Source organism: Mastigoproctus giganteus, chromosome 5 (genome assembly GCF_048544385.1).
Source record: "Mastigoproctus giganteus isolate SK-2022 chromosome 5, ASM4854438v1, whole genome shotgun sequence".
Lineage (NCBI taxonomy): Eukaryota > Metazoa > Arthropoda > Arachnida > Uropygi > Thelyphonidae > Mastigoproctus > Mastigoproctus giganteus.
This window is the reverse complement of record NC_143579.1, coordinates 92,056,585-92,069,817: the sequence shown is the minus strand read 5'-3', so window position 1 is coordinate 92,069,817 and position 13,233 is coordinate 92,056,585. Positions and strand designations below refer to the sequence as shown.

At 37.1% G+C, this 13,233-nt stretch overlaps 1 protein-coding gene across 1 annotated transcript in view; it reads right to left on the bottom strand.

Moving 5' to 3' along the window:
* Positions 1–1,728: 1,728 nt before the first annotated feature.
* Positions 1,729–13,233, bottom strand: part of LOC150085559 (transmembrane protein 234 homolog) — a 126,646-nt gene continuing 115,141 nt past the window's right edge. Inside the window, exon 5 of the mRNA XM_090373344.1 lies at positions 1,729–1,846. Coding sequence (XP_090229470.1) covers positions 1,800–1,846 — 47 coding nt within the window. The 3' untranslated portion in view covers positions 1,729–1,799. The remainder of the gene's footprint in view (positions 1,847–13,233) is intronic.

Here is a 13,233-nt window from a genome sequence, read left to right as displayed (position 1 = left end):
GGGTACTGCAATCAAACCCCAGGGCTCACATCTGGTGAGTATGGGCTTGGCACACCCAGAGTCCTGATCTGGATATCATCATTCTTCTCTTTCTTGGTGATTCCCTTCTACTTCTCTTTCTCTCTCTCTCAGGGTAACTATGGAATTTTTTTTTTTTTTTTTTTTTTTGGCTGTTGCAGCGTAAGCCTCAGGCTTCCTTGCACCATATAGCTAATAATAATAATAATATACTGCACTGTGCTTCCACCTTCTGAAAATATTCAGAACTAATTGCTAGTTAAACCAAAAGCAGTCCCATGCATATTCTTCGATTATTTTGTGAGAAATAAATTTGGAGACCTTATAACTTGAATGCATCTCATATTTTGAAATAGTTAATCTTTTGAGCACTTCGTGACAACTTAGTTGGCATCTCTCACTGGCTTGGAGATGTCTGAGTTCAATTCCCATCAATGGCTGAAGGAATTTCTCAAGTTCTTCAACAGAGGCTGTAGTTGGCCGAGCTTGGGTGGAGCCCCCAGACTGTACCAATATTTATATTAATTTTTAGCTAATGTTTTAAAGTTTAACAAAAGTCATCTTTAGTGGAACGTTATGTAAGGCTGGGGTGGAGTTGCACTGCATGTGATTTCAGACAAAGTGATGATCAGGCAAAAGTCCAGCAATGTCGTTTGAACTTGGGGTGGTAACATTGTAAGCGACTGTTCATTGTTACTGAGTGGTCGTTTCACTCTTATTGACAGCTCAAGAACATTCATTAGGTGAGACCTAGTGAATATCGTTGAGCTACCAATAACAGCTAATCTCAACATCGAATTAAAGCCTGAGGTAGCTGAGTGGTTTGAGTACAAATGCACTAGCAGACTAGTTTTAGTTCATCCTGTTTCCATCTCCTGTGACTGCTAAATAGAGCGATGACTGTATTTATTGTCAAGAATTATTAGCTGTACACTCCTGACTTTGTAGTCGTGCTAAAGTATAAACAGAACAATAGGTCGCTTATAGTGCTTTCATTTCAAGTTTGAACATTGCTGAACTTCGCCCAAAATCGTTTGCAATGCATCCTCATTCTAAGATTCCAAAAATTTTTTGGAATCTTAGGATGAGGTGATAATACGATTCCATAAAATTTTTTGTTTGGTTGTCAAAATTTCCCATTTTGGCAACCAGATTGTGTGTGTGTGTGTGTGTGTGTGTGTGTGTGTGTGTGTGTGTGTGTGTGTGTGTGTGTGTGTGTGTGTGTGTGTGTGAGAGAGAGAGAGAGAGAGCACCAAAGCAACTAAGACTTTGAAGTGTCAGTTCGTGTATGATATATATAAGATTATCTACAGAAGTCTTGTTATTTTTTTCGGTCAGTTTGTCATTTTTTTGGACCAAACCCCAAGTTTAAGGAAAGAAAAAAAAAAAAAAAAAACCAGTGCAATTCTCACCTGAGACTAACCTAACTCAGCCACATTCTGGATAAAAGTTTATAAAAATTGCTTGAGTCATTGACGGTATTTGAACTCAAGCCTTTTCCATGTGGTGTGGGAGGATTATAACCACTATGCTATCTGCAAGGGCTCTGAAAAATAGAAGACAATATGGTTATTAGCGTAAAGTTCAATTTATAACGTGCATTTACTATGCTATTGAAAATTAAAGGTAAGTTTAATTTTCAATAGAAAACTATATTTTCTGATTAATAAAAAGTAACGATGTTAGCAAAATTACCTTAACGTTGCAGTTTCCGCCTGGTTATTCTAACAATCCTATGAGGCGAATTGAAAATGAAGCAGTTACCCATCGGAAGGGGGAACTTAGACTGTCCATCTTAGATAACCTTGCTGTTTTACAGAAAATGCTACTAAATTAAACATGATTACATTATTTGATTTACATCACTTTTACGATAATATTTATATTATCGAAATTATATTATATTATATTATCTATATATATATATATATTATTAGATATATTAGATAATATATCTAATATATATTAGATAACATATATCTTATTATATATCTAATATATCTAAGATATATAATATATCTGATATATGTTAGATTAGAACTATATACATATTAGATATTATATTATCAGTTAATGATAAAACAAAATAAAAAACCCCATTAATATAGATATAGCAATAGGCGTGAAAAACAGGTAATAATAGCAAATAATTATGAAAACAAGTTTAAAAAAAAAAAAAAATTAGTAAATTGATGACAGTTCACCAGAACAATGCATGGCTGCTGCATTTCCCACGAAAAAAGTTTTCCAGCGGTGTCACAAAATACGTATAAGCTTTTACAAATATTCTGGGAGTCCTCAGTAGCTTAACTAGCACAATACACAGCCGTCGTCTCTTTTTGAGAAGTCTGGGTTTGAGTCCCATCAATGACTGGAGGAATTTCCAAGGTCCTCTATAACTGAATCTGTAATTAGCCAATCTGAGGAGGAGGGAATAAGATTTCCCCTAGTGAATTATTCCAATCCCCCCTCAGCATGTACAATATATAGCTCAGCCCGTGAATACACTTTCACAGATAATTACATATATATATACTGAGATGAGCAACAAGCTCCGGTGCATTAAAATAATCTATACCATATTTTCCGGACTATACGGCACATCCAAATTTTAGGTGAATTTTGATAAAAAAATATTTTCTTGCATATATCAGAATACAAAATTCATTAGTGCTTATTAAATATATTAAGTAATATTAAATAATATTAAATATTGGTGCATGACAAATTTATTTGTCATATAATTTCAAAAGTTCGCTACTATTACACTGTTCATTACTGATGTTATGATCTAAATTTTTACTCAAGTGCATTACTGATTCTATGTTTCTTGAAATATCTGATTTTTAGAAGTAGGATTTTATTGGTCTTTTCTTGACAATAAAGGACTCACTTTCATATATCTGACAAGAACAATATGCAGTGTGATCTGAAGAAGAAAAAAAAAACCCTCAATGCACACACCTAATATGCCTTCAGATTATAAGGGAAGCTTTAGGCAACATTTTCTAAGAATAAAAATACATCTTAGGATTAGAACGATATGGCGTGTGTGTGTGTGTGTGTGTGTAAATTCTGTGGTCTGTACCTGTTGTATTCTCTACGACTATAACTATACAATTGTATACAATTGATATATGCCTACCAAGTCATCTAGGGCTCCAATTATATTGAATGTGGGAACTATTTCCTAGGATTTTCATGGGGGCAGTGAGTTCTTCGATGGTGGGGAACCAACAGAAAGTGCAGCTATGCTAAAGTTCTGAATTTAGCGTCTTCAGTTATAAAATATAGGGAACTGTCATTTATAAAATCTGCAAGGCTTTAGGGGATAAATTTCTATCCGCATGGCCCACACTTGTAGGTAGAAGGAATTTGTTTTGTAGAGACGGGATACACTTAAACAAAGGTGGTGCAAAAGTTTTTGCCAGTATTATTGAGGATACCTTAAAGGTTCAGGGAAACTGCGAGTTAGGGGGGGATCTGGGTAATACTGACACGCGTTTATCTGATAATATTGGTCAAAGTATTGGTCAATATCAGAGAAGAGAGCCTAAAAAACTTCAAGGGTTGTGTTAGGGTTGTTAAATATACAAGAACAGTAAATCTGAATTGTTTATACAGTAACGTTAGAAGTGTCGTCAATAAAATGAGCGAATTCGAACTGCTGGTTAAAACAAGTAACGCGGACATAATAGGGCTTACAGAGACGTGGTGCCACCCGGAAATTGGGGATGATGAGTTTCAGTACGACTTGTATAATGTATTTAGGAAGGATAGGTTAGATAGAAGGGGTGGTGGGGTAATGCTTCATATCAGAAGCAGCCCGAGTGCGACGATAGCTTTCCCGGATTCAGACATTTCACATGCTAGTATAGAGTCTGTATGGTGTGAGATAGTTGGAAACAAAGGTATAATGCGAGTAGGAGTAATCTACAGACCAGGTGATTGTGAAGATTATGACAAAAGCCTCTACATGCAAATGGAATGGGCAAGTAAGTGTCAATGCCTTATTATGGGTGATTTCAATTTGCCTCTAATTGATTGGAGTAAATGGGAAGGAAACTCGACAAGAGGAATAAAATTTTTAAATCAACTAGATGACTGTTATTTGTATCAACATGTCAGAGAAAGTAGTAGAGAAAAGAATATCCTAGACCTCATCATCACACACAAATCAGATGACATAACAGGGCTGACAGTAGAGGAACCAGTAGCAGGAAGTGATCACGGAGTTCTGTGGTGGATGATGACGACAGAGGTAACAGAAGTAAAAGGCAAAGGAATGGGTTTTAATTTCAGAAAAGGAAATTACGATGCCTTAAGGTACTACATGGCCTCTATTAACTGGGTAGATATCGTGCAGAGAATGAATACAATTGAACTGTGGTACGCTTTTAAAACATTAATCACAGATGCCTTGAATGCGTATATACCATTAAAAAAATACTCCACAAGGGTTCCAAGTTGAATGAATAGTGAAGTTGCCACATTACTTGAGCAGAAAAAGGTGGCATGGAAAGGTTACAGAGCAATAAAAAGTACTGAAGCCTATAACAGCTACATGGTGATGTGTAATAGAGCCACAGAAAAGGTTCGACAGGCAAAGGCAGTTTATGAGAAATCACTAGCAAACAGAGCAAAGAAGGGGGGATAAAGAATTCTTCACATATATAAATGCCAAGAAGAGCAGGACAAACCAGATCGGACCTTTACGTAAGGGAAAGGGGATAGTAATAAATACACCAGCTGCCGTTGCAGATGAACTCAACAGTTATTTTGCATCGATATTTACAAATGAAAAGCCTTTTGTGGCAATGGGAAATTGTGGGAGCGAAGTTAAAAAATATGTAATTAATGATATTGAAATTTCGCAAGATTATTTAATGAAAAAACTTTCGAGCCTACAGACCAGTAAGGCTCCTGGAGTTGATGGAATATACCCTATAATCTTAAGAGAGGCGGCAAGCGAGTGCATTGAACCATTGAGGCTAATTATGCGAGCATCATTAGACTCTGGGGAGATTCCCTTGGATTGGAAAAGTGCAAATGTATCTCCCATACATAAGGGTGGCTCTAAAAGTGAAGTTGGAAATTATCAACCTGTCAATCTGACTTCAGTAGTAGGGAAAATCATGGAAGCAATGATCAAGGGTGGAATTCAGGATCATTTGGATTGAATTGAAATTCTCAAGGATACTCAGCATGGTTTTGTAAAGGGAAAATCATGTTTAACAAATCTGGTTCACTATTTCGAAAGGGTCACTCACGAGCTGGATTTAGGAAATAATTTCGACATTGTTTATTTAGATTTCAGCAAAGCTTTTGACTCAGTCCCACATGAGCAGTTGCTTTATAAGCTGGAACAGGTTGGAATCACTGGAAAAATCCTTAGATGGATAGAAGGATGGCTTCAGGGCAGGAGGCAGAGGGTTGTGATAAATGGCTATTCCTCAGATTAGGTTGATGTAAGAAGTGGGGTTCCCCAAGGATCAGTATTAGGACCACTGTTGTTTTTAATTTTCATAAACGACATTGATGAAGGGACAGAGGCCATGATGTCTAAATTTGCAGATGATGTTAAAATTGGTAGAGTAGTTAATGATCACTGTCAAGCTGAGCTTCTTCAGAGAGACCTAGATAGACTTCAGGACTGGTCAGAAAAATGGCAGCTGTGCTTTAATCCAACAAAGTGTAAGGTATTACACCTGGGAAACAGTAATTCCAAAAAAAAACTTATTCACTTGGTGGAGTTCAACTAAACCCTGTACTGGAGGAAAGGGACTTGGGTGTTACGATACGGTCAGACATGAAATTCTCTGAGCATTGTAAACAGGTTGCAAGGAAGGCCCATGGTGTCCTATCGCTGATCTATCAAACTTTTGCAAGTAGAGATAGGGACGTGATAATCCCATTATATAAGGCTTGTGTTAGACCACACTTGGAATACTGTATTCAAGTATGGAGACCGCACCTAAATAAAGACATCGAGCTTCTTGAAAGGGTGCAAAGAAGGGTAACTCGCCTGGTGAGATCGGCAAAAGGGCGTCCTTATGAAGAAAGACTTAGAATATGTGGGTTGCAGAGTTTGGAAACTAGACACCTTAGAGGAGATTTGATTGAGGTGTTTAAGGCTCTGAGAGGCATCAGTAAAATGAATAAGGACAAAATTTTCAAGATTATAAATGATGCTAGAACTAGGGGACATAAATCCAAGTTACGGGGGGAAATGTTTAGATTGGACTGCAGGAAGTTTTATTTTAGCCAGCGAGTTATAAATTACTGGAATAAGTTGCCTTCGTGGGTGGTAGAGGCCGACAGTTTGGGGAAATTCAAAGGTCATCTGGATAGTACTTTCAGGTAGGGGAAGCGCATAGGATGATAGGTTTAATTTCGTTTTTTTTTTTTTTTTTTTTTATTAATTATTATTATTTAGTTATTTATTTTATTTTACTTTTTTTTTTGCTTTTATCATTGTTTTGTTCGGATTTTTTTTTTTTTTTTTGGCTGGCAGCATAAGCCATAGGCTTTCTTGCACCGTGTGGCCATTACTAATACTAATACAATATCCCATGGCCATAAGGAAAGCTTGTGGTCATTTAACAAAGATCAATTAAAGCAGTTAAGTGGGATGCAAAAAAGAAGCGCACACCTCCCACAAAGGAAGAAACTACTTAGTGTGACAACAGGATGTGGTACATCACGTTTAGAATATGGCACTCAGTGCTCAGAAGACAATACACTGCAACCAGGTATATACATTATAGTGCAACCAGGTGTGTATGGTGCAACTGCACCAGATAAAAAAAAAGGATGTCAGCTGAAAAAAATTGCCAATAAAAAAAAACAGCAGATAAACTCAGCCAGTTAAACAAATTACAGATGAAGAAACAGCAGCTGGTGAAGAACGCTCTTCTCGCTGTTAAAAATGCACTAAAATACTAATAAATGTTTCAAAGTAACCATATTTTATACAAATTTTTGTTTAGAATTGCAATAAAATTATTTGTATTCTCCATGTATTTTTAATCATTATTTTTATTGTATACATTCGAAGTGACTTGTAAGTAAAAATAAAATTACAAAAAAATATATTGAGGTCGTTCCGTTTTATATCTGTAACAGACAACCGAAAGTTAAAAGATAAACAATGTGCAGACATAAGACACTTGAAAGCTTAACAGCTGCATTGTCTCAAGAAAATCCAAATGAATGAAACTTTCTTAAGAAACTTTATGATTGCAACCCACTGAACTGCGCCGAAAAAAAGCTTAAAATAATTCCCAGATATCGAATCTGACATGCCGTTTGGAGAATTGGGTCTGTTCAGCACTGTAGGATACTACAGGATACCACTGCTGCATTTCATACTTCATGTGATATAAAAGTTATAATTAGGGATACGTGAATAAGATTTTCCTGCGATAACTCAGTAAGTGAGACGTTACTGAATTATATTTGTACAGCGAAGAACATATTTTTTTTTTTTTTACCCACTGATGATTATCGTAATTGTTGTTTCTGATAAATGCAAAATAATGGGCATGGAACTTTCTTTAGAATGGGCTCCTAATTGTGCTTCAAGAACAAAGGGCGGGAATTAGAGTAACAAAAAAGCATAGGGGAAAGAATGAACAAATTCAATGGAGGGAGAGAGAGAGCTCGCCATTCTACAAAGAAGTATTCAATAAGTTGTTTTAACAATCTCAGGCATCTTTAGAGATAGATGAAGAAGAGAAGAAAAGAAAGCAAGATTTATTGGAAATGATTATACATGGTAATAACTGTTCTGTTAAAACAGAACATAAAAAAACTATTATAATTGAAGCATCTGGTGAAGGTTTTTTGAACCCTTAAAAGTCTCAAGTGGAACATTTAGCATTAGTGTTAGTAGAGGCATATGATGCAAGAAAGCAAGCTTATGCAGCATCAGCCAAAAAAAAAAAAAAACAACCACCCAGCAAGTAGTATCCTAACAAATATAAAGTTATACATTGGTATTCTGCTCAATGGTTAATAGGATGCAGGAACCCAATTTGTTTGATCATGTTTATCACATAACTCAGGGCTTTGTTTTCTAATTGAAAGGACGGTGCTGAATAATATCAGGGTAAACAGAGAGAGCACAAAGTGAGAACTAAGAAAGAGGGCGATCTTGCTTGTTTCTCAAGAACCCATCCCCAGCTTCATTAAAAGAAATCTTTTAATGCAAAAACAACTTTTTATTGCAATCTTTTATTGCAAAAACTTAACAGAGCAAGCTTATCTGCAAAAAGGTCTAAACCTCCCAAGCACTTCCTAATTCATTTCACAAATATACGTGGTCTCAATTCTAATCTCAACGATGTCCATTTCCACTTACAGTCTGCCAAACCCCATGTACTTTTTCTGACAGAATCTCAGTTATCGGTTGATTCAACTACTGCACATCTCAGATGCCCAAATTATTCGCTATATGATTCCTTTCGCCTCAAAGGTGGTATTTGTGCATATGTCCGTTCTGATATTCCCTGTCAGAGACTTAGCAATTTGGAATCTCCTCTCTTTGATCTTCTCTGGCTTAAAATCTCTCTACCTCATTGTGTCAAATTCATCTGTTGTCTCTACCGTTCTCCCAACTCCACTAATCACTTGGAGCTCTTTGACTTCCTCTCTTTGCAACTTGACTTTGTCCAGTCCAACTTTCCTAGCAGTGAGGTAATTTTCATTGGTGATTTTAATGTTCACAACTCCAGCTGGCTTCCGTTTTCTAGACACACTGATCCAGCAGGTCGAGATGTTGAGGCTTTTGCAATTACTAATGACGTAGCACAGATTGTTCATTTACCTACAAGAATACTGGACAATCCTAATCATACAGCCAATACGCTTGATCTTTTTCCCACCGACAACCCTTCTTAGTACACGGTCGAAGTGAGAGGTCCTTTAGCACTTCAGATCACAACTTGGTGATTGTCTCTTCTCCAATGGAACCTTTATCTCATGGCTATTCCCAACCTCGTGTTGTTTGGCATTACAAGAATGCAAAATGGGATGACCTGCGAGACTTCTTTTCTTCTTTTCCTTGGTCGGATTAATGTTTCAAAACTTCTGATGTCAACGTTTGCTCAGATCGTGTCAGTGAAATTATTCTTGCAGGAATGGAATCCTTTATCCCACACTCCACTTTAAAATCTCGTCCTTTATCTAAACCTTGGTTTTCCAATAAATGTGCTAAGGCTGTCCAAGAGAAGAATGTTGCATATCGTAATTGGCTTGTTTCTAATTCTTCAGTTTCATTTTCTGCCTACACCAAAGCTCGCAACAATTATAAAGCAGTTATTAATCAGTCCAAATTAGAGTTTGAACAGGCTAAGAGTAGAAAACTTGCTTCTTGCCCTAATGGTAGCCGAACATTCTGGTCTCTTGCCAAAGCTATTGGCCGCAACTTTTGCCCATCTCTGCTCCCACCTCTGTCCAAATCAGATGGTTCTGTTGTCACTTCAGCCAAGGATAAAGCTGACCTGCTAGCATCCCATTTTTCTTCCAACTCATGTATTAATGATCTTGGTAAAACACCTTCCACCATTCCCAACACACTCCATTCCATGCCTCCTGTAGTCTTCCGTCAAAAGGATGTCAGAAGGATTTGATGAATCTTGATGCTAAGAAAGCTCCAGGTCCTGATGGTATTTCTCCACTTGTTCTCAAAACCTGTGCTCCTGAGCTTACTCCTATTCTTTGCTGCCTTTTTTCACTCTCTTATTCCAAAGGTGTTTTTCCTTCTGCTTGGAAATTTGCTCATCTCCAGCCAGTTCCTAAAAAGGGTAACAAATCCCTCCCATCCAATCATTGTCTATCTGCAATTACTTCTACTCTTTCTAAAGTAATGGAGAAATCAATTAACCGCCAACTCTTAAACTACCTAGAAACCTTCTGTATGATCACTGATCGCCAGTATGGATTCCGTCAGCGTCGATCCACTGGTGATATTCTGTTTTATGTTATCCATTTATGGACTAATTCAATGGAAAGGTTCGGTGAAACACAAGTAGTTGCTCTTGACATCTCAAAGGCTTTCGATCGTGTTTGGCATAAAGGTCTTCTAAACAAGCTTCCATCTTATGGTTTGACAACTGTTTTTAGTAATTGGTTATCCAGTTTTCTCTCTGATCACTTACTGAAGGTGATGGTAGATGGCTCTCTGTCTTCTAACTTCTCCAATAATGCCGGCGTCCCCCAAGGTTCAGTTCTTTCCCCCGTCTTTTCCTCTTTTATATTAATGACCTTCTTCCACTGACTGGAAATCCTATCCATAGTTTTGCCGATGATAGCACATTGCATTCCACTTTCCATTTTGAGAAACCTTGTCCTGCTCAATCAGCTTCAACTTCTCGAAAATCTGCTACCAATTCCTTAAATGCCAATCTTCAGGTAATTCACCAGTTGGGCAAAGACAACTTAGTATTAGTATTAGTATTAGTAACGGCCACATGGTGCAAGAAAGCCTATGGCTTATGCTGCACCAGCCAAAAAAAAAAAAAAAAAAATCCGAACAAAACAATGATAAAAAAAAAAAATTAAAAAAAACAAAACTAAATAATAATAATTAATAAAAAAAAAAAAAGAAGGAAATTAAACCTATCATCCTATGCGCTTCCCTTACCCGAAAGTACAATCCAGATGACCTTTGAATTTCCCCAAACTGTCGGCCTCTACCACCCATGAAGGCAACTTATTCCAGTAATTTAGTTGATTTCAACCCTTCTAAAACTCAGTCTTGTCTTATATCTGGCAAAAAGGATTCTTCTGCTCCTATGCTTATCTTTAGTGACACTCCGATTTCTAGGCAAAATGATATATCTCTTTTGGGGATTACCCTGACTTCTAATCTCTCTTGGCACAAGCACATTACAAATATTGCTTCCTCTGCATCTAAAAAAACTTGGTTTTCTCTTTTGCTCTCGGAATTACTTTTCTTCCAAACAGCTGCTCACTCTGTATAAATCGCAAATCCGCCCTGCCATGGAATATTGTTCCCACATCTGGGGTGGTGCTCCCAAAACCACCCCATATGTGGGGTGGTGCCCCCAAAACTTCTCTCAGGCTTCTTGATTCCATTCAGAAGAGGGCAGTTAGGTTAATTAATGATTCATCTCTAACAGAGTCACTCCACTCGCTTTCTCATAGACACACTGTTTCTGCTGCATGCCTCTTCTACAGATACTTCCATGGGCACTGTTCTTCTGAATTGGCTTCTATAATTCCCGCTCTCTCTTTCAAAACAGTCCGAACACGTGCCGCCACCAGCCAACATCCATTTACTGTCCAACTTCAAACCCACAGAACCAACTTTTCATCTTCCTCATTTATTCATTCAACTGCCATTTTCTGGAATAACCTTCCTTTATACGTATTTCCTGAGAATTACAATCTACAGAAGTTCAAGTCCAATGGCAACAAATATCTTCTTTCGTCTTCTCAACCTCCAACCCAAGCATGGTACTAAGTACTATAGGTTCAAATACCTCTCGTGTTTGGGGTTCACATAAAAAAAAAAAAAAAAAAAACAGATACATTATGTACACTGTAATATGTCATTTTGACCTCTGGCCACAACACCAGATGTTAAAATGACAACATTTATGGTAACACCACCATGGCAAGGGCCCGCATCTATATAGGGGCATACTACGTCAGCGGAAAACTAGGCAACATATTAATGCTGTGCCGGGGCAAATGTAATTTATTTAATAATTAATAATATTAAATATCAAGAATAGCTGAAAAAGAACAAGAACTGGCTTAATGAAAATTGACTACTGAATCAAGAAATAACCTTACATGAATAACTGATTAAAGATTAAAATGATTTTGAAGTCATTACATTTCACGCTGTGCTCTTTAATTAAATTAAGAAATTTAAATTTGGGGGAAAAATACAGAAGTGATTGAATGCGTAAGTGATAAATGCACCTTAAACATTTAAATACTAATAATTTAAGAGCAGTTTATTTGTTTACACCTTGTTAGAAATACGAACTTCACTTTTTTTTGTTTTTATCTTTATTTTGCACCTGGAGTTCAATTATCATACTCGAAACTAACTTTAGAATGACAGTTTGTATTGGTTGGTTTTAATTAGTGATTGAGACCATGGGACAGTAAAGTGCGTGGTTTCCCGCCAGTAAATTTTGGCTGTGAAATGCGTGGGTTCTAAGGCCTCTTTGTACATTTATAGGATGGGAAAAAAAAAACCCCACCAAATTTTCAGTGAGATCAACTAACTTGGCTTTTCTTAAAAAGGACACAAGTTCCTTGTATCATCCACAGATTTAAATTGGGACATTTCTGCATGGTGGCAACTAACAATCACCATTTCACCACTGAAGTCGAAAGAATCTTGAAAGATAATTATCAGATTGAAAAGTTCATAATCAATTTAAAAAAAAAAAGAAAAACGATATGGCTGAAGCACATTAGAATGACACCACATACGACCTTCAAAGGACAGAGAAATAATTTATGCTGCCAAACGTCTGAAATACATGTCCAATAACACTAGTTTATAAATTTACGTTTGTTCACTGGGGTTTGAATTTCAATAGGTCTTACTGCCGAAATATGTTGCTGTGATTTCAAATATGCCTTAGATTTTTTTCTATCACATCCAGAGACATCACAATTTAAGAAATAAAAAAGTATTGTTTTTTACGAAAGTATATAACTTTATTGTATTTAGTAATGACAAACTGATAGGATTACATATTCATATACCAAAAAAGGGGCTTAGAGGGGAACAGGTATCCTGTGTGTTATCAGACACTCAGCCTAAAACACTGATGGATCCAATATCTCTCTAATACAGAAGATTTAGGAGAAGTCCGGTTGGCCTGCCTCCCTAAAATCCACTCATGCACACCTTCTCAATGGTAAGCCCTGTTACGTCACTTAGGTGGCAACGAACGTGTAGAGTGGTTCTCTTCAAGACGCCTGGTCAGCGTGAAGAGGAAAAGACCAAACCCTCCAGCATATGACAGCACAACAAAACAAATGGTCCTCAGTCCCCAGCAGCTTTTACTCCCCCTCTTACGGCAGAGAGAGGATCAGAGTGGAAGCAGAGGGTGCTAAGAACCTCTGGGTACGACCAGGCTATCAGGCACAGAAACTGAACTTGGCCTGTTATAATGTAAGATCACTCATCGGTGAAGAGAGGATATTAGAGCTGGAAAAGGA